This window comes from Rattus norvegicus, chromosome 7, assembly GCF_021556685.1.
Source record: "Rattus norvegicus strain SHRSP/BbbUtx chromosome 7, alternate assembly SHRSP_T2T, whole genome shotgun sequence".
NCBI classification, from domain to species: Eukaryota; Metazoa; Chordata; class Mammalia; order Rodentia; family Muridae; genus Rattus; species Rattus norvegicus.
Window position 1 is genome coordinate 122,526,732 of NC_141540.1, and position 26,075 is coordinate 122,552,806.

The following is a 26,075-nucleotide window of genomic DNA, read 5'->3' on the forward strand; positions in this document are numbered from 1 at the left end:
TCAGCCCCTGGAACCCTGAAAACTGGGTATGGTGATACATGTCTGTAATCCCAGCTCTTAGAGAGGAAGGCAGAAGGATTAGGAGTTAAAATTATAGCCAGTCTCTGCTTTTTTGGAAGTAGATCATCAGGACACCCTGTTCTCAGACCTCCCTGCTGCAGGGAGCTGTCACTGTACTCCTCAAACCTTACTTGCCCTTCATACACGTGCACACACACGTGTGCATGCACCCACATGCATGTGCTGCTTGGGTAACTAGAACATTTCCAATGTTGAGTAACAATGACAAACTTAACATGAATTAGAGAGTTAGCTGTGCTTTAGCTCTAATACGAAGTTCGGGTTTCTGTCCAGTAGTTCTAGGAGACTTGGGAGGCCCTATTTCAGAAGGAAAAAAAAGTGGGGATAAGTTCTTTGATAATCTGAGTGAAAGAGAGTGAAGACCATTACTCAAATTCTTTGGTCAAATTAAGCAAGCTTCATTTCTGTCGGACAGGGCTCTAGGGGGTGTTGAGGAAAATAGCATTGAACATAGGAAAAAGAGGGGTTTATGTAGCCCAAAAAACTGCAAGGTTAGGGGGCTTCCAAGAGTTTTGGGTTAGGTAGGAACTTGGCAGAACATTTCAGAATTATTCGGCAAAACATCTCTTCAGGATGGAGGTTAGGTTATAGGGTGTGGGACATGTCAGATTCCAGAAAATTCTTCAAGATCTAGTCAAATCCAAGTTTCACAGAAAATAATGGAATTATTTTGACTTTAACTTTAAAAAGTTTTGTTGTTGTTTTGTTTTTTGAGACAGGGTCTCACTATGTAGCCCCTGGCTGGGGGCTTAACTACATAGACCAGGCTAACCATGAACTACAGTCTTATGTGCGTGGGCCTCCTAAGTGCTGGATCAAAGGCATGTGTCACCATGTCTGACCTAAACATATTTTATTAACAGAATGCATACTGCAGGATTTGCTGTACTTAGTTCTACACAAGGAAGTAAAATTAGACAGTCCCAAAGTAAAGCACAAACAGTTGAGTTACGTATACTGAACATAGTTACCGAAAGAATTCCCAAGGTCGTCCTCTGATTACTAGAATCGCCCTGGGAACTATGACAAAGGCAGGGAGAAACAGTGATAAACAGGACATAAAACCTCCAGGATGGATGCGAATGCGGTGATGTTTATCACAGCATCAGAAGGCTAAATCTGTAAATGTTTACCAATGTGGGGGTTGTCCAGAAGTGTGGGTCCATTCATGCCGGTGGTTTCATAACCCCCCCAACACACACACACGCGCGCACATAACACACTCACACGCACACACACGCACACGTAACACAGAGTCGGGGATGCTTATAGAGGCCAGAGGTCAGCTTCAGGCGTTCGGTTTAGCACTCATTTGCAGACAGAGATCTCAGTGGACCTGGAGCTGTTAGTTCAGTTAGACTGAATGGCCAGCAAGTCTCCAGGATCTTCTGTCTTCCTTTCCAGCACTGGGATTATGTGTGTACCAACTTGCTTATTTTTACATGGACACTGAGGATCCAAAGTGAGCTCCTCGAGCTTGAGACAGCTCTCCCTGGCCCCACAGCTCTCCCTGGCCCCAATGCCCTTCTTTTCTTTTCTTTTTTTTTTTTTTTTTTTTTTTTTTTTTTTTTTTTTTTTTTTGATACAATCTCACATCGAGCTAGGCTGGCCTAGAACTCACAAAGATCCTATCTCCGGGCTCTGCCTACCAAGTCCTGATAAAGGTATGCACCAACCATGCCTAGCCCAAAGCTTCCTTTTCTTTCTTTATTTTTCTCTTTATGAAATTAATTATCAAAGCATATACTCCTTAAAATTCAAGGAATACAAGAGCAAGCTAAACACAGATTTTCGTGTGTTCTAATCTCACTCCCAATAGAGTGCTGTGAAGAGAAGTTTGCTTCTTTTCTAAAATTATGTGTCTAGTTTTATTCTGGACCTTTTCACACCGCGCTGATCCATAGTTGTCTTTGCATATTTACACCTGAAGATTGGCCACTACTGGGAGACTTAATAGTGCCATAGTCCTTACATAGATTGAATGAGTTGATACAGGGTAGGTAATGCTGTACTTGAGTGGGCACTCAGAAAGCATCAGGTATTTCATATTATTGGAAAGTTGCCACAGATAGCAGAGTTTAGTTTGTGGAGATTGGAAGTCTACAATGTGAATTTAGCAAGGAAGACTGGGAGTCCAAAAAGTATACAAGAATCTATAAAGACACGGAGCCTCTTACAGTATGCCTTTAGCCATGTTCACAAGCAGTAGGAGTCTGCCTAATAGATCACCAGGGACAGCAGAAAAGAAGTATGGCCGGAAACATACAGGAGCATAACAAGCCCACACCTCTTCTGAAGTAACAGATTCCAGCTCCCATGAGGTAGAAATGTCAGTAATACAGATCACTTCCCTCTGTCCTTGGTGTGCCATAGGTCAGTGTGCTCTTGAACATGGAATGTGTTTCTTCCTCAGACAAGGCTGTTGGCAACAGCAGGTGAAGGCTGACAGCATATACTTTGGTAAATTACTCTCTCTTAATTTTTAAGTTTTTATTTTTCAGTTGTGTGGATGTGTGTCCGTGAGTCCATGTTTGGATGCCAGAAGCTCTGGAGCCCCATGAGCTAGGGTTAGAGGCAGTTGTGAGCCATCTGCCATGGGGAGCTGAGAACCTAACAAGTCTTCTACAAGAGCCATCTCTTCAGCCCCTGACTGATTGTTTTGTTGGTTCTTTCGCATTGGAATATAGAACGAAAGTAGGCAGTTTCTATTTCCTGAAGGTTCATCCAGGCATCAACACACAACCCTTCCCGACAGCTGTTAGTTGAGTTGAGAGAGACAGACAGAGAAGGAAACCTAGCACTTTGAACTTTTACGTCAGAAGTTTGCATGTGCCCATGTGCAGTTTAGAGAAGAAAAAGAGCCCAAGAGATTCAAGAGATTCCCTAGGTTTTGTTCTTAAGAACCATATGTATGGGAGGGGGGCGCTGGGTTACGGCTCAGCATTTTAGAACACATTTGCTCCTTCAGAGGATCTGGATGGAGGCTTAGAACCATCCATAAGTGTAGTTCCAGGAGATCTGATGTACACCTCTTTGTACACCAGACACAGACATGGTGTACATAAAAACATGAAGAAAAAACCCATTCATGCAAAATAAAATAAGCTTGCAGTGGTGGTACAATACTTGTAATCCCATCCAGCACTCGGTGGTGGATCTCTGCGTTCAAGGCCACCCTGTTCTACAGAGGGAGTTCCCGGACAGCCAGGGCTACACAGAAAAATCCTACCACAAAGTAAAATATAATAAATAATAAAAAATCTAAAAAGGGAAAAGGGCCAAGCTTTAAAACCCAAACAGTTTTTGGGACCAGCATGGGAGAGGCCTGATCCTGCAGATGTTTTCTGAACATCTGGGTCATGTAAATGTCCTCCCTCTCACAGTAAGTTAATGAGTGAATAAGTGAATGTAATTCCAGATTTAAAGAGGAAAAAGGGAACTACAGTCTGTATTTGATTTTCACCACAGTCTCAACAAATTGATACGATTACTGTGGCTTTTAGTGGATATGCCTGGCTCACTGTAAATACAAGACAAAGGGTGACAGCTCTTGCTAAAAAGATACAGTATGCCTTAGGAATTCAGAAAAGATTCTCTGGTTGGTTGTGGGGGGAGGGGTTGGTTTTGGTTTGTTTGGTTGGTTGGTTTGGTTTAGTTTTAGTATTTAAGACAGGGTTTCAATATGGAAGCCCTGAAACTCACTTTGTAGACCACGTCAGCCTCAAACTCAAAGATCCACCTGCCTCTGCCTCCTGAGTACTGGGGTTAAAGGTGGGCACCACTACCACCTGGCTGAGATTTTTTTTTTTTTTTTTTAAGAAATCTTGAGGGGTTGGGGATTTAGCTCAGTGGTAGAGCGCTTACCTAGGAAGCGCAAGGCCCTGGGTTCGGTCCCCAGCTCCGGGGGAAAAAAAAAAAAAAAAAAGAAATCTTGAAATTGGAGAAAATTCTTTACCAACTATATAACAAAACCTATAGACGATCAGCAAACATTTATTGAGTCTACTATATTCCAATTCTGTACCTTGGTAATATGTTGAACAGATGAAAATCTATGTCATTGTGGAAGTTGCATTCATTTTACAGGAAAGTCATATAGAAATAATATATCAAAATGTATTTAATACTGAAATTTCAGGGAAACTTTGACTATGCCTAGCAGTTCCTACCAAGCACATGATGATGCCCTGAGAGGCTGGAGAGCTCAGCCTGAGGCGCTGACTGCTCTCGCTGGGCATCCAGGTTTAGTTCCCACCTCCGCATGGCGGCTCACAGTCATTTGTACTTACAGTTCCAGGGGACCTAACAGCTTCTTCTAACCTGTGAGAGCTCCAGCATACATGCGGTACATAGACATACATTCAAGCAAACACCCAAACAGGAAAAGTAAATAAATATTTTTTAAATAGTATTTGATTAGATGAATGAAAGAAGGAACCTAAGAACTATACTAAATCTTATGAGATCATAATTACAATTTTTTCCAATGTAATCACATTTGACTACAATATTACAGCAAAATAAAGACCTGGATTATTTTAATTCCTTGTGTGCTATATCATCAATTAAAGAATGATTGCATATGCCCCCATCTAATAGTAGCAACTTTAGATACTCAGCAGTAGATCCAAAAGCATCATTTGACCTTTTTCTTTTCTTGCCCTTTCCAGGGGAGGTGACACCAGGGCTATCTCAGGTGGAATATGCACTTCGAAGACATAAACTTATGGCTCTGGTCCACAAAGAAGCACAAGGGCACAGTGGGACAGACCACACAGTGGTGGTGCTCTCTAACCCTATACACTATATGAGCAACGACATCCCCTACACCTTCCACCAAGACAACAGCTTCCTGTATCTTTGTGGATTCCAAGAGCCTGATAGCATTCTGGTCCTTCAGAGCTGCTCTGGGAAGCAGTTACCATCCCATAAGGCCATGCTTTTTGTGCCTCGGAGAGATCCTGGTCGAGAATTGTGGGATGGCCCCCGATCTGGCACGGATGGAGCAATAGCCCTAACTGGAGTGGATGACGCCTACCCGCTGGAAGAATTTCAGCACCTGCTACCCAAACTGAGAGGTAACTGGTAAAGCCAAACCGTAGGCCATCCAGCCTTCCTTGAAGAGACATGTCCATTGTAGAAATCAGAACGATTGCTAACTGTGGTGGTGCTTGTTGTGTCCCAGCATCCCAGCACTCAGGGAGACTGAGACAGGAGCATCTGTAGAAGTTTAAGATCAGCTTAGGTTAGATGATAAGACCCATCTTGGAGCTGAGGGAATCCTCAGAAATTTCAAGCTCAAAAGCATTTTCTTTCTGTCCTTTCAACTTCTTACATACATTGCTGCCTTTGTTGTTTGGCAGTCAGATTTCACCTGAGGCTGGAAAGGTGACTCAGTGGTTAAGATCACAGGTGGGTGTTCCAGAGGACCGGGGTTTGGTTTCCACCCATAGATAAACCTGGGCTTGGCATGCCTTCAATCCACAAAGTGGCCTCCTGGTGCCTCAGAACCATACTAACTCCAGTCCTTGGGGATCTAACACCCTCTCCTGGCCTCTGCAATTTACTTAACCTTTTGTAGTTAAATCCTCACAATACATGTGTTTCTTTACATGAGTACATCATCGCTGTCTTCAGACACACCAAAATAGGGCATCAGATCCCATTACAGATGGTTGTGAGCCACCATGTGGTTACTGGGAATTGAACTCAGGACCTCTGGAAGAGCAGTCAGTGTGCTTAACCACTGAGCCATCTCTGCAGCCCAATACATGTATGTGTTGCCTAAAAGTGTCTTTCTCCCCACCTACACCATTTCTTTAAAGTTTGTTTAAGAGTGAGAGTGTGTGTGTGTGTGTGTGTGTGTGTGTGTGTGTGAGAGAGAGAGAGAGAGAGAGAGAGAGAGAGAGAGAGAGAGTAATATGGAGGGGACAGATATGCCACAGCATGTGTAGATGTCAGAGGGGATGACTTTACGGCGTCACCTCTCCTCTCCCACTGTTACACAGTCCTGAGGTCTAGCTAAAGTTAACAGCCCAGTACCTTCAGTAAGTATTCTTTTTGTTTGCTGGAGTTTTTCACTAGCTTGCTCATTTGAGAGTCTCACTGTAGCTCTAGCTGGCATGGAATTCACAGAGATTTGCTTTTCTCTGCTTCCCATGTGTTGAGATTAAAGGCATGCTAAGCCCAGCTTTTATCAGCTTCTTTTCTTTCCAAGACAGGGTTCTACATAACCCCCAGCTGTCCTGAAATTCACTGAGACCCAGCCCTGCCTCTGAATTAAAGGTGTTATCCAGGAGTTACCATGCCTGGCTAATCCATTATTCTAAACATTAGTAGTTTGATAGGTAAAAGTACTAGATACTGGAAAGTATTAGTGAATCTAATAAATTTATTTACAAGTTTTTAAACCCTGCATTGGAGCTGTATCTCATAGCCTATCATTTGCCTGGCATGTACCAGGCCTCAGGAATAAATAAGGCATATACTATTATGATTATTTCCAATGCACTATACATTTAATGACTTTTTAACTTTTTTTAAGATTTATTTACTTTATTTATATGAGTACACTGTCACTGTCTTCAGACACACCAGAAGAGGGCATCAGATTCCATTACATATGGTTCCAGGCCACCATGTGGTTGCTGGGATTTGAACTCGGGACCTCTGGAAGAGCAGTCAGTGCTCTTAATCACTGAGCCATCTCTCCAGCCCAATATATTTCTTTTTATTATGCTGTTATGTTTCATTTTCAAAGGAATCAGGGCCTCGTGTTCTTCCATTAAAATAGACCTTCAGCCTCTGTTGCTTTTAAACTTATTTTTGGCTTCCCATTTTAAGCTGAGACGAACATGGTTTGGTATGACTGGATGAAGCCTTCTCATGCACAACTTCACTCTGACTACATGCAGCCTCTAACTGAAGCCAAAGCCACGAGCAAGAACAAGGTTCGGAGTGTCCAGCACCTGATACAGCACCTGCGGCTAATTAAGTCTCCTGCAGAAATTAAGAGAATGCAGATTGCTGGGAAGCTGACATCAGAGGTATGGCTGCTATTGAAAATATTATTTTGTCAAATCATAAATATCAACTCTTCATATTCAGAGGCCTCTGCCTCTGCCTCTGCCTCTGCCTCTGCCTCTGCCTCTGCCTCTGCCTCTGCCTCTGCCTCCTGCATGCTGTGAAATGAAAGGCGTACACCACCACTGCCCAGCTTGTTTACTCCGACTACACTTTCTCGTCTTAGTCAGGGTTTCTATTCCTGCACAGATATGAGGACCAAGAAGCAAGCTGGGGAGGAAAGGGTTTATTCAGCTTACACTTCCACATTGCTGTTGATCACCAAGGGAAGTCAGGACAGGAACTCAAGCAGGTCAAGAAGCAGGAGCTGATGCAGAGGCCATGGAGGGATGTTTCTTACTGTCTTGCTTCCCCTGGCTTGTTCAGCTTGCTTTCTTAAAGAACCCAGTACCACCAGCCCAGGGATGGCACCCCCCCTTGATCACTAATTGAGAAAATGCATTACAGTTGAATCTCATGGAGGCATTTCCTCAAGGGAGGCTCCTTTCTCTGTGATAACTCCAGCTTGTGTCAAGTTGACACACGAAGTCAACCAGTACATATTTATGGACACACATACCATGGTGTGTGTGAGGAGATCAGAAGACAGCTAGTGAGATTCAGTTTTCTTTCCACCATGTAGATTGTGGGGATCAAATTGGGGTCCTTAGCTTTAATGGCTCACAACTTTACCCACTGAGCCATCTCACTGGCCTTTGTTGTCTGTATATAGCGTACAGAAGGTTGATGACAGTTGTCAGCCTGAGTAAGAGTCTTCAGAGAGTAGTAGTATTTATTTGAGAATAGCATATAGCACTGGTGTGCAGGCTGTGAGTATATCCAAAGGTTATGGCGAGAGAAAAACTCTCAGGGCAAAAGGGAAAATTGCAAAACATTTTGAAGCAATAATACTTGTCCAAAGAATGAATACCAGGGTTGGTGCTGATCCGAGGTTACATACACAAGTTTACAGAAGTACATTTGCATAAGGTTGCAGTGACCTTTGAACGTTTGTGGTTCTGGTATCTTTTCTGTTATTATCAGTCAATCATACATGAGACCCTTTAGTTTTATCATCGTGTGCATATGCTGCAGTGCGCTTGGGGGTCGTAAGATAATTTATGGCGTTCATTCTCTCCTTTACATGAATTTGAGGGACTGCGTGGCACACACCTTTACCTACTGTCAACTCACTGGTCCTTGTCTTAGTTCTTAGTTAGAATTGAATTGAGCAACTTTATTTGATTCTGATGACTTTAACAGTGTGCATAGTGAAATGGGTCTTATAATCAAATATATCATCAATTTTAACCCATATTTTCCCACCAAAGTTTCATCATCAGGCTGCTACACTGATATCATCATACAGAAAAAAAACCAAACTCTGCTGTCGGCCCCCAGGGCAGTCTCTGTTACCACTTTGTGCTCTGGTGAGACCCAGTGCAAGGTGGCAGGGCAGCACAGTGCTGATCTCTCTCTTTTGTTGACATCATGACCTTGACTGCCATGTCACATCAGACAAGCCATAGCCTTGTTGCTTCCAGTCTCCCTGAGTTCCTTGACAGAAGATTTCTTTCATGAGTTTCAGCAGCCCTCTGAACTGCCATGGAGGTTTCTCAGGAGCAGTTGTCTATATGGAAGGGCTCCTTCCTTCCCACTTTTTCTTCTCCATACAAACAACTGCCATTGATTACAGCAACAGTAAATGCCAAGAAGGGACATGTTTACGCTCACTCCTGGGGCAGCATTCCCAGACACATCACTGTTGGAAGGGTCCTTGTCCAGTTATTCATGGTCCACTTCTGCTTATTGTACCACTTGTGTCTGTTAACAGTGACCCAAGTGAGCATTCACCCAAATGGCTAGGACCCTGGCTTTTTGGGGCTCTTACTAGTTCTTTTATCAGTTACAAAGGCAACCCGTGTTTTAGTTCCTGGTCACATTGAGATCTTACTCTTTTTTGAACTCCAAACTTAGGCAGAAGGAACAAGAGAAAAGTATATTCAGGCCTGAAAAGCAGACTTAGGGTTAGCATATGAATAATTTGGGTAGGCTTTGGACTGCAGATAAGGACTCTGGTTTTCTGATACCTTTGCCTGGGGTAATTTAGGGCAAGCTACAGTGTTCTGAACTGCAGAAGTTTGGTAAAAAGATTCAGATTGGGGTAGATATGAGGAAGGATAAAAGATCCATGACTGGTTTGTTTACACAATCAAAGGGTACTCATAGGCAAGGTGGTTGCCGTATCTAAGATGTCTAAGTAATAGCATAACCCTGGGAAGAGCAGTCCTCACAGACAGCCACAGATGCCAGAGCATTACAAAAACTAAGAAAAAATACTTTAAAGACACAAGTTGTGCTAAATCTAGGTCCTCTCTCACTGAACTGTGGCAATATAGAGAAAATATTTATTCTTTAAATGTTCCCTGAAGAGACAATTGCTAGAAATTGAATGACCAATTTGGCCTCAAACTCAGAGATCTGACTACTTCTGCCTCCTGAGTACTGGGATTAAAAACATGTGCTGCGGGCTGGAGAGATGGCTCAGCAGTTAAGAGCACCCGACTGCTCTTCCAGAGGTCCTGAGTTCAATTCCCACCAACCACATGGTGGCTCACAACCATCTGTAATGAGATCTGGTGCCCTCTTCTGGTGTGTCTGAAGACAGCTACTGTGTACTTATAAATAAATAAATCTTTAAAAAAAAAAAAAAAAACATGTGCTGCCACCACTCAAATAAGGAATATAAGTTGTTATTGGCTCTCCCTGATGAGTCATAATGAGAAAAAAAAAATTTTTTTTTTTGGTTCTTTTTTTTTTCCCGGAGCTGGGGACCGAACCCAGGGCCTTGCGCTTCCTAGGTAAGCGCTCTACCACTGAGCTAAATCCCCAGCCCCCGAGAAAAATTGATTAGGCAAGAGCTATACATGATGCCAGTCACCATCATCTTGTTCTCTCTGTTGAATAGTCTGCACTTTATCAGGTACTGCAGAGGCTCTTGGATGGTTTGTTTTGGGGCCTTGTACTCTTAGTCTCCTGACTTGTAAGCCTCCCGAATTGGTGTAGGCAGTGAGTTCCGACTGCTGTGTGAGTGTTAGGTCGTTCCATACTTAACGATTGGTGGCCTTAGTTATTAATCCCAGTGAGTACTGGGAGAAGGAAGAATGTTGTGTACATTTGCATTTTTAAATAGAGGGGTGGGTTTCAGATGCCATATGCTTATCACCCACAAACTCAGAAAAGAAGTCATTTCCATCTTCAACCTAGCTTTAATCTTTACTCCTTTCACAGCGGTATGTCCACAGTCCTGACCAAGTTTTGTCATTCCTAACAGACTCATTGTAGCCTAGACAGTACTGTGCTCCTGTGTCTCTAGACACAGAGCTCATTCTCCACCTCCAGGCCTTTTCACGCACACGTTTGTAAGAGGTCTTGAGTTCTTTGCCAGAGTTCGAGTCAAGAAATCCTAGACTTCAGGGGTTGGGGATTTGGCTCAGTGGTAGAGCACTTGCCTAGCAACCGCAAGGCCCTGGGTTTGGTCCCCAGCTCCGGAAAAAAAAGAAAACAAAAAAAAAAAAAAAAAAAGAAATCCTAGACTTCAAAGTTTCCTTCTTCCATTTCCACACTAATGTTCAGAGCCAGTGTTTTGGCATCTGATGATAAATACTAATTGAATCTTTCTCTCTGTAAGTTCCTTTAAGTTCAGACAATATTGAGTGTATCTGCCTTGGCAATTTTGTAACCTGAAGAGCTTGATGAGAGGTAAATGACAGGTATCCCCTACCTTCCTAGAAACCTCAGGTTTTGTGTTGTTTTTGTATCATTGTTAACTGTATAAAAGCTCAATTGGTTCAGAACTATAATTACTGTCCTTATTGTTTCCAATTACATGTATGAGTATGTTTGGTGTGTGCGTGCGTGCGTGCGTGTGTGTGTGTGTGTGTGTGTGTGTGTGTGTGTGTGTGTATGTGATATGCAGATACTTAAGCATTTCGAGTGTACAGCGCAGTGGTTTGAGACCATCACCCAGACTTACCATCTCAAATAAAAACTCTGTTCCCAATGGGCAACTTCCCCTTTCCTCCCCTACCTAGACTCTTGCAACTTCCTTTTCACAGTCTGTCTCTATCAACTTGTCTATTCTAGCTGCTACTTACAAGTAGAATCATGACACACTTGTTTGCCTTTTTATGAGTAGTTCATTTTCACCTAGCTAGCATGATGTTTTCAGAATATCAAATTTTTCTTATACCTAAGTATTATCCCACTGTGTGGTTTGATATATATTTTTATGTGTCCATAAATTTGTCTATTTGATGGCTATTGTGAATAATGCTGCTATGAACATGATTATTCAGCCAGAAGTAGAATTGTTAGATCATGTAATAATTCTGTGGTTTATATTGTTTCATTTTTGTGCTAAGGTGTTACTCTGTAGCCTATACTAACCTTGAACTCATAATGATCTTCCTGTCTCAGCTTCCCAAGGTTTGAGCCAACGTCAGGTTTGGTTTTTTTTTTGGGGGGGGGTTGTTTTGGTTTTTTTTTTTTTTTTTTCCCGAAATTGCCATATGGTATTCTATAGTGGCTGAGTTATTGTTACTGTGGCTGAGCTCCTCATAGACCTTCTGCATTCTAGTCCCTAATCTCAGATCTGTAAATAGGGTCTCAATCTCGGGCCAACTCTTTCTCGGGCGATGGTGTCTTTGTCTATTATTTGTTTAATGTGTGTGTTTAATTCTCCACAGCATCTGCATGCTTTGTGAAGTCGTTTCTCCCCACCTTTACATGGGCTCCAGGGATTTGTCTAGCTTTACTGTAAGCACCTTGTGGGGCTGCCTTACCTGCCTGATGCACAGGTTTTTTCTAATTTTTATGAGGTCGACTTGTCTTTTTGTTGTTGTTGCTACCTGCACTTTTGATGTCATATATCAGAAGGAAAAGTCACTGGTCAAGTCACTGTAATAAACACTTGTAAAGATGTTTAAGTTACTCACCCATTTTAAGTACATTTTTTTTTCTTTTTTCTTTTTTTCAGAGCTGGGGACCGAACCCAGGGCCTTGCGCTCGCTAGGCAAGCGCTCTACCGCTGAGCTAAATCCCCAACCCCTTAAGTACATTTTTGTATATGTTCAGGCTCCACCTACTTTTTTGCATGTCTCTGTTGGTTTGTATCTTTGGTAATGCATTGAACTTCGGTTTGTGGAAGGGTCTCAATAGATAGCATGGGCTGACTTCAAGCTTTCCAAGCGTTGGGATTACAGATGTGAGCCACCACGACTACAATAGAGACAGTCTTAATCTTTTTTGTACATCTTTCTGAGGTCCTCCAGTCTACTCATGTAGTCTGTCTTCTAGAGGTGCCTTTTCGGTCATCCCTATGTAGTGTCACATAGGCAAGTGTCCATAACATTCCTGCATCTTCAGGACGCCTTGATTCGACCTAGGAGGGGCCTGATTAGTTCATTTCAGGGTATTAGAGGGGATGGCCATTTGTTTTCATACTTGGTTGGTTGGTTGGTTGGTTGGTTGGTTGGTTTGTGTAGGGTTTTTTTGGTTGTTTTGGTTTGGTTTTTTGAGGTAGAGTTTTACTATATAGACCAGGCTAAATCTGAACTCAAAATCCTACCCAGACTTCCAAATACTGTTTTGGTTTTTTTTAAAGATTTATTCATTTATTATATATAAGTACACTGTAGCTGTCTTCAGATACACCAGAGGAGGGCATCAGATCCCATTACAGATGGTTGTGAGCCACCATGTGGTTGCTGGGAATTGAACTCAGGACCTCTGGAAGAATAGTCGGGTGCTCTTAACCGCTGAGCCATCTCTCCAGCCCCCTCCAAATACTGGTCTTTTTTTTTTTTCTTTTTTCTTTTTTTTCCGGAGCTGGGGACCGAACCCAGGGCTTTGCGCTTGCTAGGCAAGCACTCTACCACTGAGCTAAATCCCCAACCCCCAAATACTGATCTTAAAAAGTATGCACCACCATTCCTGGTTTATCTGTGGGTATATGTGGTAGAATGTTCTCCTAATTAATTTTGATAAATACAGCACTTCTGTGAATCAGGGTGAACACACTTTTTTAATCAAGCCATTACTGGTTAAAACAAAGGATCTCACTCATTGTAGAGCATGTTAGTACATACCTTTAACCCCTGCACTTGTGAAGCAAAGACAAGCAGATGTCAGTGAGTTCAAGGCCAGCCTGATCTACATGCCAAGTTCCAGGCCGTCTAGAGCTACTTTGTGAGATTATGTCTAGAGAGAGAAAGAAATATCACTCCTTTAAAGCTAAAACTCCCAGGAATCACTCCTGACAGAGACTTATGAGGAGGATGTTGTGCACAGTGGTCTAGAGAGTGGCTCCTTTCCTTCACTGAAAACTCTTCCTTCCATGACCTCTCACCTGTATCAGCACCAGCTTATCACTTAGTCACTTACTAATTTCTGCTGTAATCGCAGTTCCTCAGATATTATTGTGGCCCAAGTTATTTTGGTTAGCACTCCACCTGTTGACCAAAGAGAAGCTCATCTGCAGGCCTCCTCGGCCTAATTTGTGCCACTGCTGAAGGTGGTAACTACACCTGAATATTTAGCAGACCTGTTATCAATCTTCATTTTCCTTCCAACCCACTTTTCCAGTTCCTTAAGGTTTCCAAACAGCACTGATTGCAGTGTATCTGGTAATTGAACCAATCATCTTCTGGTTTGCTGGAAAAAAATGTTTTTGAGACAGAATTTCTCTGTGTGGCCCTGGCATGCAACACCACACCCAGCTATGAAAGGTGCTTCTTATTTGAACTCCAACTTTTGAATGCTTGAGTGACAGATAAAATGAACTGCATTCATTTTCCTCTCCCTCTATTTTCAGGCTTTCATAGAGACCATGTTTGCCAGTAAAGCTCCAGTAGACGAAGCCTTTCTTTATGCGAAGGTGAGTTTCAAGTAGTGAGAAAGGTCCCATTGGGGCAGACATGTAGTGAATCCCCTGGCTTACGGGTAGCATATGTTGGCTTGCAGGCAGGCATAGAAATGACAACATACCCTTCTCAAATGTTAATTGAACTTATACATGGGAAGCGTGTAGTGTTTTACTGAAGAGAAGTGCAGAGCAGAGCCAGTGAAGAAAGGCCAACACTGAGTGCATACTGGGTGGAGTCAGTGAGGCAGCATTCAGAGGGTACCAAAGGTGACAGAGCTCAGTTTCCCAGCATCCTTTTCCATCTACCCAGAGCATTTAGGTTGGTGAGACTTATTTGTAAGACTGAAATTAGCTATTTAGATGCATTGTTAACAAGTAAGCCATATTTTGTTGTTCAGCTGGTAGCAATAGCCTTATATGTGGGTGTTTGGTTTTTTTGTTTGTTTGTTTGTTTTGTTTTGTTTTCTGGAGCTAAGGACCGAACCCAGGGCCTTGAGCTTGCTAGGCAAGCGCTTTACCACTGAGCTAAATCCCCAACCCCCTTATATGTATTTTGAACTCAACCTTCTTTACAGATTTTCTTTGTCATCTTCTGGGCTTAACGTTGGGGCAGGGGGTGGCTGGAGAGATGGCTCAGGGTTTAAGAGCACTGACTGCTCTTCCTGAGGTTCTGAGTTCAATTCCCAGCAACCACATGGGGGCTCATAATCATCTGTAATGGGATCCAGTGCCCTCTTCTGCTATGTCTGAAGACAGCAACAGTGTACTTAATATATAATAAATAAATAAATCTTTTAAAAAAGATAATAAGGTTGAAGCCAGATGTGTTAGTATGTGTCAGATTGCAGCCCTTAGGGAGTATATACATGGTGATCAGGAGTTCAGAGCTATCCTTAGCTATAGTGTAAGTTTGAGGTCAACCTGGGCTACATGAAATATACATATATGTAGTAAAGTTGGATAACAGGATTGATATAAGTGGATATTTATAGACTAGAATATAGTACAGCAGGTAAGAGTCAAAGAAATGTGGGGGTTAATGCTTAAACCATTTGGTTAGGTGTGACCAGGATTCCAGTAATGACTTACAGTACACACAACTGTAGTACTTGAAGACAGCTGGGTTGGAGAAGGGCTGCAGGAATTGTGAGTTACACTCTGTTGTTTTTCACAGTTTGAATTTGAGTGCCGTGCCCGAGGTGCCGACATCTTAGCCTACCCCCCTGTGGTTGCAGGCGGTAATCGCTCCAACACTCTGCACTATGTGAAAAATAACCAGCTCATCAAGGTAATCACCAGAACAGCCCTCCGTCTGCTCTGAGAGGTCCTGGTCCCCAGGAGAGTACTTGACATCTTTCCCTTCACAAATGGAGTGCCAGTAAAAACACTTTATTACTTCTAAAGGGTTCTGTGGATATTATTTCATTAGTCCTTGGAGTAGCCTTATTAGGTAAGAAGTTACTACCATGCTTGCTTAGGGGATGAAAAGGTAAGGGCTAAACATTAGCAAGCCATATCACACAGGCAGGGAGGGTCTGGGCAGCACCTGAGTGGAGCCAGCGGTCGTGGGTCGTGTCCAGAGTACAGTTGTAAGCTTGCCGGTGGAGACATTTGAGCTGGTATTTTTCTTTATGAGTTTACTCAGCCTACTAATTCAAGATCTTTCTCCATGTATTTGTTTATTGTGGTGATGATCATGTCTTTGTTTTATCTTTTTTTTTTTTTTTTTTTTTTTTTTAGATTTATTTTATTTATTATATATATAAGTACACTGTAGCTGTCTTCAGATACACCAGAAGAGGGCATCGGATCTCCTTACAGATGGTTGTGAGCCACCATGTGGTTGCTGGGAATTGAACTCATGACCTCTGGAAGAGCAGTCGGGTGCTCTTAACTGCTGAGCCATCTCTCCAGCCCTGTTTTATCTTTTGTTTGTTTGTTTGGTTGGTGGTTGGTTGGTTGGTTGGTTAGTGAGAATGGGTGTAGTGGTGGTGGTGTTTTAGAGACAGGTCTGGTGTAGCCTGACTGGTCTTAAACCCATTATATAGGCAAGAATGACCCTGAACCTTCCTGTGTGCCTCTTCCTCTCTAGTGCTGGGATTATGGACTACAGGAGGATTCCAACATACCCAGTTCTGTGTGGGCTTTGTGTATCTTACATTCCAGTCCACACCTTAGCTTTTCTTTTTATCTTACCACTAATATATACTTACATAGTTTGATTTTGTTTACTTTTGAACTTTATATACTTTAAAATGTTTGGTGTTGGCTCCATAGCCCAGGCTAGCTGAGAATTCTCTTGTGTAGACTAAACTGTCCTCAAACTTAGAGGAATCCTTCTGCCTCAGTCTCTTAAGTGATTGCATTACAGCATGCACCACATGCCTGGCTTGTAACCGGTTACCTTTGGACAGCATTGTAAAGCATTCACCTTCTGGACAGCGGTCCTAGTGTGACCCCAGCCGCAGTTTGTCCATTTTAGTTTCAGTGGTGTAGAACAAGCTGTGCTCTAAACAGTCAGGTAAATGCTTGTAAGGACTACAAAGATGTGAGGTGTCTCTTCACTCTTGCCCTGTCACAAGTACACAAGTGAAGTAACCTGGAGACTTTGTGACATGATAATCAATAGCTTGAACGCCAAGGCCACTGGAAGGTCAGCCAGGTTTCCTATTGAGCTAAACAGAGATTTGTGAAATTAAAATATTGCAACATTTTAATTTTTTCGTTAGGAACGTAATTTTTTCATTAAAAATATTAGTTAAGGGCTGGAGAGATGGCTCAGCGGTTAAGAGCACTGACTGCTCTGGAAGAGGTCCTGAGTTCAATTCCCAGCAACCACATGGTGCCTCACAACCATCTGTGATGGTATCTAATGCCCTCTACTGATGTGTCTGAAGACACAGTGTACTCAAATACATTAAATAAATAAATAAATAAATAAATAAATAAATAAATAAATAAATAAATAAATACATGCATCTTTAAAAAAAAATATTAGGGGTTGGGGATTTAGCTCAGTGGTAGAGCGCTTGCCTAGCAAGCGCAAGGCCCTGGGTTCGGTCCCCAGCTCCAAAAAAAAGAAAAAAAAATATTAGTTAAGTAGTAGAGTTTGTAGGTAGGCTTAAGTAGACAAGTCTAACCTGTGGCCTAGGCTGTCTACAAACTCCTAGGCTTGAGATGTCCCAGCTTCTGGGAGTAGCTGGACCGTAGGCATATGCAGTGCTTTGGGGGTTTTATATTGTTTGTGGTCCTAGGGATCAGACTTGGGTCCCACAGGTGCTCTAACACTGAGCTGCACCCAGAGACACATGATAGTGGGATTTCTGGAGTGAAAGACACACCTGCTTGCATCTTTGATACTACCAAATACTGACAAAGTGATTACATCAATTAAATTATTTTCCTAAGATAACTTTAGACATTTTTCTACTGCTTTGTCTATTTTACCTAAGTCATAGTCGTGTCTAAATCTGCTTTATGATCATAGTTAATGCATCTTTTCTCAAAAATAGATTTCACTGGACAGTTTTTATTTTGTTTTGCTTTTCCAAGACAGGGTTTCTATGTGTAGCCCTGGCTATCCTGGAACTTGCTCTGTAGACCAGGCTAATCATGAACTCACAGGGATCTGCCTGCCTCTGCCTCCACAGTGCTGAAACTAAAGACCTGTGCCACTGTGCCCTGGCGACAGTTTGTTTAAAAGGTAAACGTGGCAGCTGAGCTTCTGTGGCGTTTCATAACATGTTGTACAGGGCCGAGTTTCGTTTATCAGGCAGTTCATCCATCTATTGCCATTTCTTTTTTTTTTTTTTTGGTTCTTTTTTTCGGAGCTGGAGACCGAACCCAGGGCCTTGCGCTTCCTAGGCAAGTGCTCTACCACTGAGCTAAATCCCCAACCCCGCCATTTCTGTGCTTTAAAGTAGTCAGTATTTATAATTGCCATCATTTTTATGCCAAAGTTTGTTTTTATTTACATGTGACAAAAATATGCCCTATCTCTTAAGAGTATGAATAGATCAGGACAAGTACACTCAAAGTTTTCTTCTTTCCCACATACATTATGGCAGCAGACAAGAGATGCTAAAATTAAGAGACTAAGAGTATTGAGTCTGGGGTTGGGGATTTAGCTTAGTGGTAGAGCACTTGAGGCCCTGGGTTCGGTCCCCAGCTCCGAAAAAAAAAAAAAAAAAGAGTAGTGAGTCTGTGTTAGTTCAGAGCCAACCTTGCCTGCATAGCAAGTTCCAGACTAACCATAGCTATGCACTGAGACCCTGAGAAGAAGAGGCTAAGAGTAATTGTGTAAGTGAGGAAGTGGATACTCAGATACATAGTTTGCTTATTATTTGTAGTAATAGTAACATCTGGGTTTAAGGAATATCCCAGCAGTTAAGAGCACTTCCTAATATTTTTAGGAGGTGAGGGAGAGGGTATGGTGTTTGTGTGTCCATATGTATGTGTAGTGCGAGTTATCTTGTGTACCTGGCCTTTTAAAGGATCCTCAGTTCCTAGTCAGCTAGCCCTTTAAGAATTCTTAGCTGAGGGGTTGGGGATTTAGCTCAGTGGTAGAGCGCTTGCCTAGCAAGCGCAAGGCCCTGGGTTTGGTCCCCAGCTCCGAAAAAAAGAAAAGAAAAGAAAAGAAAAAAAGAATTCTTAGCTGCACTGGAGAGATGGCTCAGCAGTTACGAGCACTGACTGATCTTCCAGAGGTCCTGAGTTCAATTCCCAGCAACCACATGGTGGCTCACAACCATCTATAGTGGAGATCTGATGCCTTCTTCTGGTGTGTCTGAAGACAGTGTACTTGCATACCTGAAATAAATAAATCTTTAAAAAATAATAATAAAGAAAAAGAATTCTTAGCTGTTAGAACTGTTAACAACACCCTCCCCACTTCTTTCTCTGCCTCAGCTGGCTTTTTTTTTTTTTTTTTTTTTTTTAGATTTATTTAAGATTTCTGGGCTGGGGATTTAGCTCAGTGGTAGAGCGCTTACCTAGGAAGCGCAAGGCCCTGGGTTCGGTCCCCAGCTCCAAAAAAAAAAAAAAAAAAAAAAAGATTTCTGGTGTGTCTTCAGGCACACCAGAAGAGGACATCAGCTCCCACTACAGATGGTTGTGAGCCACCATGTGAATGCTGGAAATCAAACCTGGGTCTTCTACAAGAGCATTCAATACTCTTAACCATTGAGCTATCTCTCCAGGCCCTAAATGATGCCTCTTTTGAGAGAAAGAATTTCAGATTAGTCTTCCATAAAAGGTTGGGGTTTGTTTGTTTGTTTTAATACAATAATGGAGAGTGGGGCCACACATCCTTAAACCCAGCACTCAAGAAGCAAAGGCAAATGTGTCTCTCTAAGTTCAAAGTCAACCTGTCCTCCACAGCAAGTTCCAGACAAACCAAGACTATACAGTAAGATTGTCTCCCAAAGTGAATAATAAAGTAGGAGGCCTTTTGGAGTTGTGGTTTTATTGTGTATCTGATAGGTGTGCAGATAGGCACATGTGCAGAGGTCAGAGAACAATTTTGTGGAATCACCTTTATGTGAACTCCAGGGAACTTTTGACTCTCGGGCTTGTACAGCAAGTGCTTTACTCACTGAGCCATCCTACTGGCCCCAGAGACTGTATATGTATGTGTGTGCACGGGGCGGGTACATGGCTGACTGGATGTGGGAGTGTTTTGCCTGCATGGACCCATGGAGGCTACAGGAGATCATCAGACCCTTGGAACTGGATATAAGGATGGTTGTGAACCACGCCGTGGGTGCTAGAACCAGCTCCTCTTCAAGAGCCAGGGCTCCAGTGCTCGGAACCACAGCCGTCCCTCTGTGCCCCAGAAACAGTTAAGTACACAGAAGCAGCTGGCAGGTGGGCGATTGTTACCTCCTCCTTGTCCTTCTTCGTTCCAGGATGGTGAAATGGTGCTTCTTGATGGAGGTTGTGAGTCTTCCTGCTATGTGAGTGACATTACCAGGACGTGGCCCGTCAATGGCAGGTAGGGATTATACACAGTGACATCTGTGTATCTAGCATCTTGGGATTTGAGTTGGTGTATGGATGGATCTGGAACAAATGGCTTTTATAGGTCAGGTTTCCTGTTGGTGCAAAGCTCTTTTACTGTTATGTTTGTTTTGTTTGGGAGGGGTTAGCTGTTTTGTTCATTTCGTAGCATGTTAAGGCACAGGGAAAGGTTTAGCACATGAACCATATGCACTTCGTTTTGGTGTATGTAGTTGTGATATCTCTCTCTCTCTCTCTCTCTCTCTCTCTCTCTCTCTCTCTCTCTTAAGATTTGTTTATTTTATTCTTGAGTACATTGTTGCCGTCTTCAGACACACCAGAAGAGGGCGTCAGATTCTATTATTGTGAGCTGCCATGTGGTTACTGCAAACTGAACTCAGAATGTTCAAAAAAGAAGTCAGTGCTCTTAACTGCTGAGCCACCTCTGGTGCCCCAAGTTGTGGTTTTCTTTTTTGCTTTTTTCCTTCTAATTCCAAACTTTATTCAAGATGTAATAAAATATCTTTATTGGGTTAACACATCAAAGATATTGATTATAAAATGTTAACAAAATATTAAAAACAACTCTAAGGTATTTGAGAGTATCCACTATAGGCAAAAGCTCTGAATCTTTTCTTTTTACATATGTATTTTTTATTTATGTGTATGGGTGTTTTGCCTGCATGTATCGGCACCACATGTGTATAGCCTACAGAGACCAGAAAAGAGCACTGGATCTCCTGAAACTGGGGTTACAGACAGTTGGAGCCATCCTGTGGGCAGTGAGAATCAAACCAGGTCCTCTGGAAAAGCAGCCAGTGCTCTCAACCACTAAGCCACCTCTCCACCCATGTAAATCTTAAAATAAGGAGAGTGGGTAAACTTAATGGTTGGGGTTTTTTTTTAATTTAGTTTTAAATATACATAATATTAGGTGGTTTGGTTTTTTGGGGGGGTTGTTTGTTTGTTTGTTTGTTTGTTTGTTTGTTTTAACTACCTTACATGAGTGCTAGGAACTAAACTCTGGTTCTTTGGAAAAGCTGAGCCCTCTCCAGCCAGTCCCCTCCAGCAGGCACTTTCTAGACCTCAGTGCTTTGCAGTGTAAAGTCAATTCAGTCAGCACACGACAGCAGAGAACATGATGGGCTCGAGCTGACTGCTTTCATACTAGGACACCACAGCCACGTCACAACAAGCCAGGCTAGTTTTCAGTTTTGATATAGTTTTAAAAACAAGCAAATAAATAAAAACAAAAAGAATGACATTAATACAAACAAAATAGACATCAAGACAAGAGTGTTGTCAGAAGTAAAGCAGTGTGTGTGTGTGTGTGTGTGTGTGTGTGTGTGTGTGTGTGTGTGTGTGTGTGTGTCAGTCACTACTTCACAGGCGAGACCCAGTGAGACTGTTTTACAGCCAGGGAGAATGTTCATTTGTGTTGAAAGGAACACATAGCCTGATGTACTCAGCACATTGTTGGCAGAAGATCTCAGGATCCCTAGGAACACTGTCCTGTAAATTAGCAAAACTATAAACACTGACTGCATGTGGTGGCCGTTGAGTTCTCTTTAGTCTTTTCGGTTTAGCTCTGTGTGTTTTACAGCCGTTTTGGGACTCTGTGCTCTCATCACTGCTGGTGTTACCATCAGTGTTCTGCTTCACTTCTGACAGCACTCGTCCTGATGTCTGTCTGTATTACTGTTGCTGTCTCAATTTTCTACACATGATCTTAGCCAAAATATCATTTTAGCTTCTTTATGATTGATGTTTTCATGGTAATATCTTTCCCCATCTTTTTCTTTTCATGAGCTTAAGGGTTTTTATTTAAAGTGACTTTTGTGGGGCTGGAGAGATGGCTCAGTGGTTAAGAGCACTGACTGTTCTTCCAGAGGACCTGAGTTCAAATCCTAGCAAACACATGGGGGCTCACAACCATCTGTAATGGGATCTGATGCCCTCTTTGGTGTGTCTCATGACAGCTACAGTGTACTTATATATAATAAATAAATAAATCTTTTAAAAAAAAAAAAAGATAAAGTGACTTTTGTGCTAGGTGGCCATGGCACGTGTCTTTAATCCCAGCACTCCAGAGCAGAGGCAGGTAGATCTCTGAGTTTGAGGCCAGCCCAGTCTACACATTGCGTTCAGGACAACTTTCCCTAGCTCCTTTTCTTCAAGAATTTTCCCCACACTTCTTGTTTGTTTGCTAGGACCTAAATCTGTTTTTCAAGACAGGGTTTCTCTATGTAGCCCCAGCTTTCCTAGAACTTACTTTGTAGACCAGGCTGGCTTCCAACTCAGAAATCTACCTACCTCTGCCTCTGGACTGCTACAGTTAAAGGCATGAGCCATCATGCCCACTGACAAAATATATTTTAAAATCTCCAAATAGTAGAGCTAGAGAGGTGTCTCAGTGACTGAGAGCTCTTGCTTGTCTTCTAGAGGACCCTGTTCAGCAGGTCACACTGCACACAGAGTTAGAAACCTGAGTATGAGACAGATGAGTATGTGCTTCCATAACCCCGAGACTCAGGAAGCTGAAGTGGGATGATGAGGAGTTAAAGCCCAGGGGCAGAATGGTGGCCCTGCACTCACTGCACCTACCCCTCCGTCACAGACTACAATTTTTAAAAAAGGCTAACCCGGCTACACTCTGAGGTTCTAATTAAAAAATTATCAGAGGCTAGTAATTGCATTCTGTATAACTTATGGTACAAAGAAACACCAGCAGCCAGACATTAGTGATGCACTCCTTTAATCCCAGCACTCGGGAGGCAGAGACAGGTTGATCTCTGAGTTGGAGGCCTGCTGTGGTCTACATAGTGAATTCCAGGACAGCTTGGGCTACCCAGAGAAACCTTGTCTTGGGGTTAAAAAAAAAAAAAAGACAAAGTAACAAAAAGGCATCAGTGAAGTAAATTACAGTGTATTTCCAATGGAATAGTAATAGAAATACTATATGTAGCTATTAGGGAAATACAACTGAAGCAAAAATGTGTGACTTTTCTTTCATGCAGGATCTCACTAAGTAACCCAAGCTATTGTAAACATACTGTATAGCCCAGGCTGGACTCAAAGATACAGTCCTGCCTCAGCCTACAGAGTATTGGGATTACTGGGTCCTGTACCACCATGCCCAATTGAAAAGTTCATAAACTTTAAATATTTAAACTGGAAAGGAAAATGGTAAGTACTTGCCTAGTATACACAAGGTTTTGGGTTTAAACCACAGCACCAGGAAGAAATTAAAAGGAAAAAACATGTTTAAATGAGTAATATCTAAACTTCTACCTTAAGAAACTATTGAAGGGCCAGCAAGATGGCTGGCTGGTAAAACACTGATGCCAGGCCTAACTACTGGATACATAGCTCACATTCCTTGGTTTTTCCTGTGCTTAGATTCACCGCACCTCAGGCAGAGCTCTATGAAGCTGTTCTAGAAATCCAAAAAGCTTGCTTGACACTGTGCTCCCCTGGGACAAGCTTGGAGAACATCTACAGCATGATGCTGACACTGATGGGACAGAAGCTTAAGGATCTGGGGATCATAAAGACCAGCAAGGAAAGCGCCTTCAAGGTACCTCCCTCCCTCTTCACCCCTGCCCTTCAGAACAGCCAACAACATGCTACTCAATTTCTGCCCTGCTTAGTAAAGCTAATTATTGGACTTGGACACTCTCTTGCAGTTCTTTGTAAAATGGATTTAGCTTTAACATGAATTAAAACAAAGGGAGTCAGTACTTATTTTTGCCAGAAGATGGCAGCACAATCTGATTCACTGCTTGCCATAGAGCCAGTGCAGTGTTCAGAAACAAGATGAAGTCTGTACTGGCAGGGTAAGAACACTAACAGGAGAGAAGGGTAACTCCCAATCCTCTCCTGGGGACTCTGGAGGTCAGCGGGGATGTTTACTGGTTCAGTTACACTATCGAGATGAAGCAAAATGCCCAAGAGCCTTATCTTTTTTCATGGGTTTCGTCTGCACCTAAATTAATGGTATCCGTTATAGTTGCAGGCCCTGAGCCACACAAGCCTAGGCATCCTCCATTTCCCATTTAGACTTCCAGGACTCCTATTAGCAAAGAAAAGAAGTTATAAACTCCCTGAACTAAGCCAAACAGAGTTTTAATTAACTGAAAGGATTATCCACAGTAGTAAACACAAAATCACGCCTACTCCACAGTTTGACGTGGGATACTTAGGGCGTCTAGGGTAGGCTACCCAAGAGAGGTATATGAGCATATCTTCTTTTTTGATTTCACTTATGGTGGGGCAAGATCTCTTGTCAACCCAGACATGCCTTGAACTCAATAGCTGAGGATGACTCTGAACTCCTGATTCTCCTGTCTCCACAGACCAAGAGTTAGGATTCCAAGAGTGTGTTCATATTTTGTATCTTCTTTCTTTTTTTTTAAGATTTATTTATTATTTATGTGGGTACACTGTCGCTGTCTTCGGACACATCAGAAGAGAGCATTGATCCCATTACAGATGGTTGTGAGCTGTTGCTGGGAATTGAACTCAGGACCTCTGGAAGAGCAGTCAGTGCTCGTAACTGCTGAGCCATCTCTCCAGCTCATATCTTCCTTTTTAAAACATATAAACTGTAAGGATAGTAGAACATTGCTGTCCTTCCTTTCTCCAAAAAAGCAGTCTCCCACCCGCTTTGCTAGGAATCAAATAGAAGACCTCGGGGGTTGGGGATTTAGCTCAGTGGTAGAGTGCTTGCCTGGCAAGCGGAAGGCCCTGGGTTCGGTTCCCAGCTCCGAAAAAAAAGAAAAAAAAAAAAGAAGAAGAAGAAGACCTCGTGTATGGCAGGCAAATACCACGGAGCAATACTTTGGCCCAAGAATGATTTCCTTTTGTTGATTATTGCTGGAGTTCCTTAGCCTGTGAATACTACATTTGACAATGGGATGGAAGACAGTATAGTGAGTGTGCATTAAGGAAGTAACAGTTCACCAGGCATGGACATGGCTCACTGGGTAGAGTGCTTTCTCAAACAAGCATGGGGACCTGAGTTCAGATCCTAGTATCCACATACAAAGGTAGCTGTAGAGGCTCTATAGATGGCCCCAGAGTTTGGGAGCACTGGCTGTTCTTCCAGAGGACTCAGGTTTCTAGCACACACATAGAGGCTCAAAACTACCTGTAACTACAGTTCCAAGGAATCTGATACCGTCTTCAGGCCTCCGAGGTCACGAGGTAGATACAGAGTACACATAGATACACGAGAAGACAGCACAGCAGCTGTTCTCAGCACTGGGAGCTAGAGACCTAAGGAACCTCTGGGGACTTGTTCACCTTAATTAGCCAGCCAATGAGCTTCAAGCTCATCAAGAAGTCTTTAAAAAAACAGCTTAGGGGTCGGGGGTGGATGACACGATAGTTCCGGGTATAAAGTCACATGCCACCAAGCCTGATGGCCTGAGTTCAGTCCCAAGAACCTACATGGTGGGAGGAGGAACAGGTTGTGCTCTCATCTCCACACACACGTTAGGCGTGTACACCCACACGAGAACACCGGCAACCAACCAACTAGTCAATCAAGAATCAAGGGAAGCTGTAGAGGAAGACGCCCACCATCGACTTCTACCTCCACAGGCACACTCATGGGCCTGCACACATGCACACACAGGCACACCACACACTCCAAAAAGTTGCAGTTTGTCGGGTCTCTTAAGCATTAGCCAAGAATAGGTTAAACATAAATTGTAGAAACGGACAGTTAATATCACATGTCACTGACTACTGTATACATGCCAGTTGTCCCTGTAAGAGCTCATTGCCCTGATGACTCTGTGGTGATTATCTTTTCCAGGCTGCTCGAAAATACTGTCCTCATCACGTGGGCCATTACCTCGGGATGGATGTCCATGACACTCCAGACATGCCTCGTTCACTCCCTCTGCAGCCTGGTATGGTGATCACGGTTGAACCAGGTGAGGGATGGGTTAACCCCAGACTATATATTGCTTATTTTTATTTACGTGACATAAAATATTTAGGT

The 26,075-nt window shown here is 42.7% G+C and overlaps 1 protein-coding gene across 5 annotated transcripts in view; it reads left to right on the forward strand.

The window, feature by feature from the left end:
* Xpnpep3 (X-prolyl aminopeptidase 3) overlaps positions 1-26,075 on the forward strand; it is a 52,575-nt gene that overhangs the window by 19,802 nt on the left and 6,698 nt on the right. For 3 of the 5 annotated variants that reach the window (XM_087559072.1, XM_087559073.1, NM_001130582.3), the window contains 7 exon segments: positions 4,752-5,159; positions 6,925-7,127; positions 14,018-14,080; positions 15,243-15,356; positions 19,975-20,060; positions 23,465-23,642; positions 25,887-26,007. In XM_087559072.1, coding sequence (XP_087415198.1) covers positions 4,808-5,159; positions 6,925-7,127; positions 14,018-14,080; positions 15,243-15,356; positions 19,975-20,060; positions 23,465-23,642; positions 25,887-26,007 — 1,117 coding nt within the window. In that variant the 5' untranslated portion in view covers positions 4,752-4,807. 5 annotated transcript variants of the gene reach the window in all.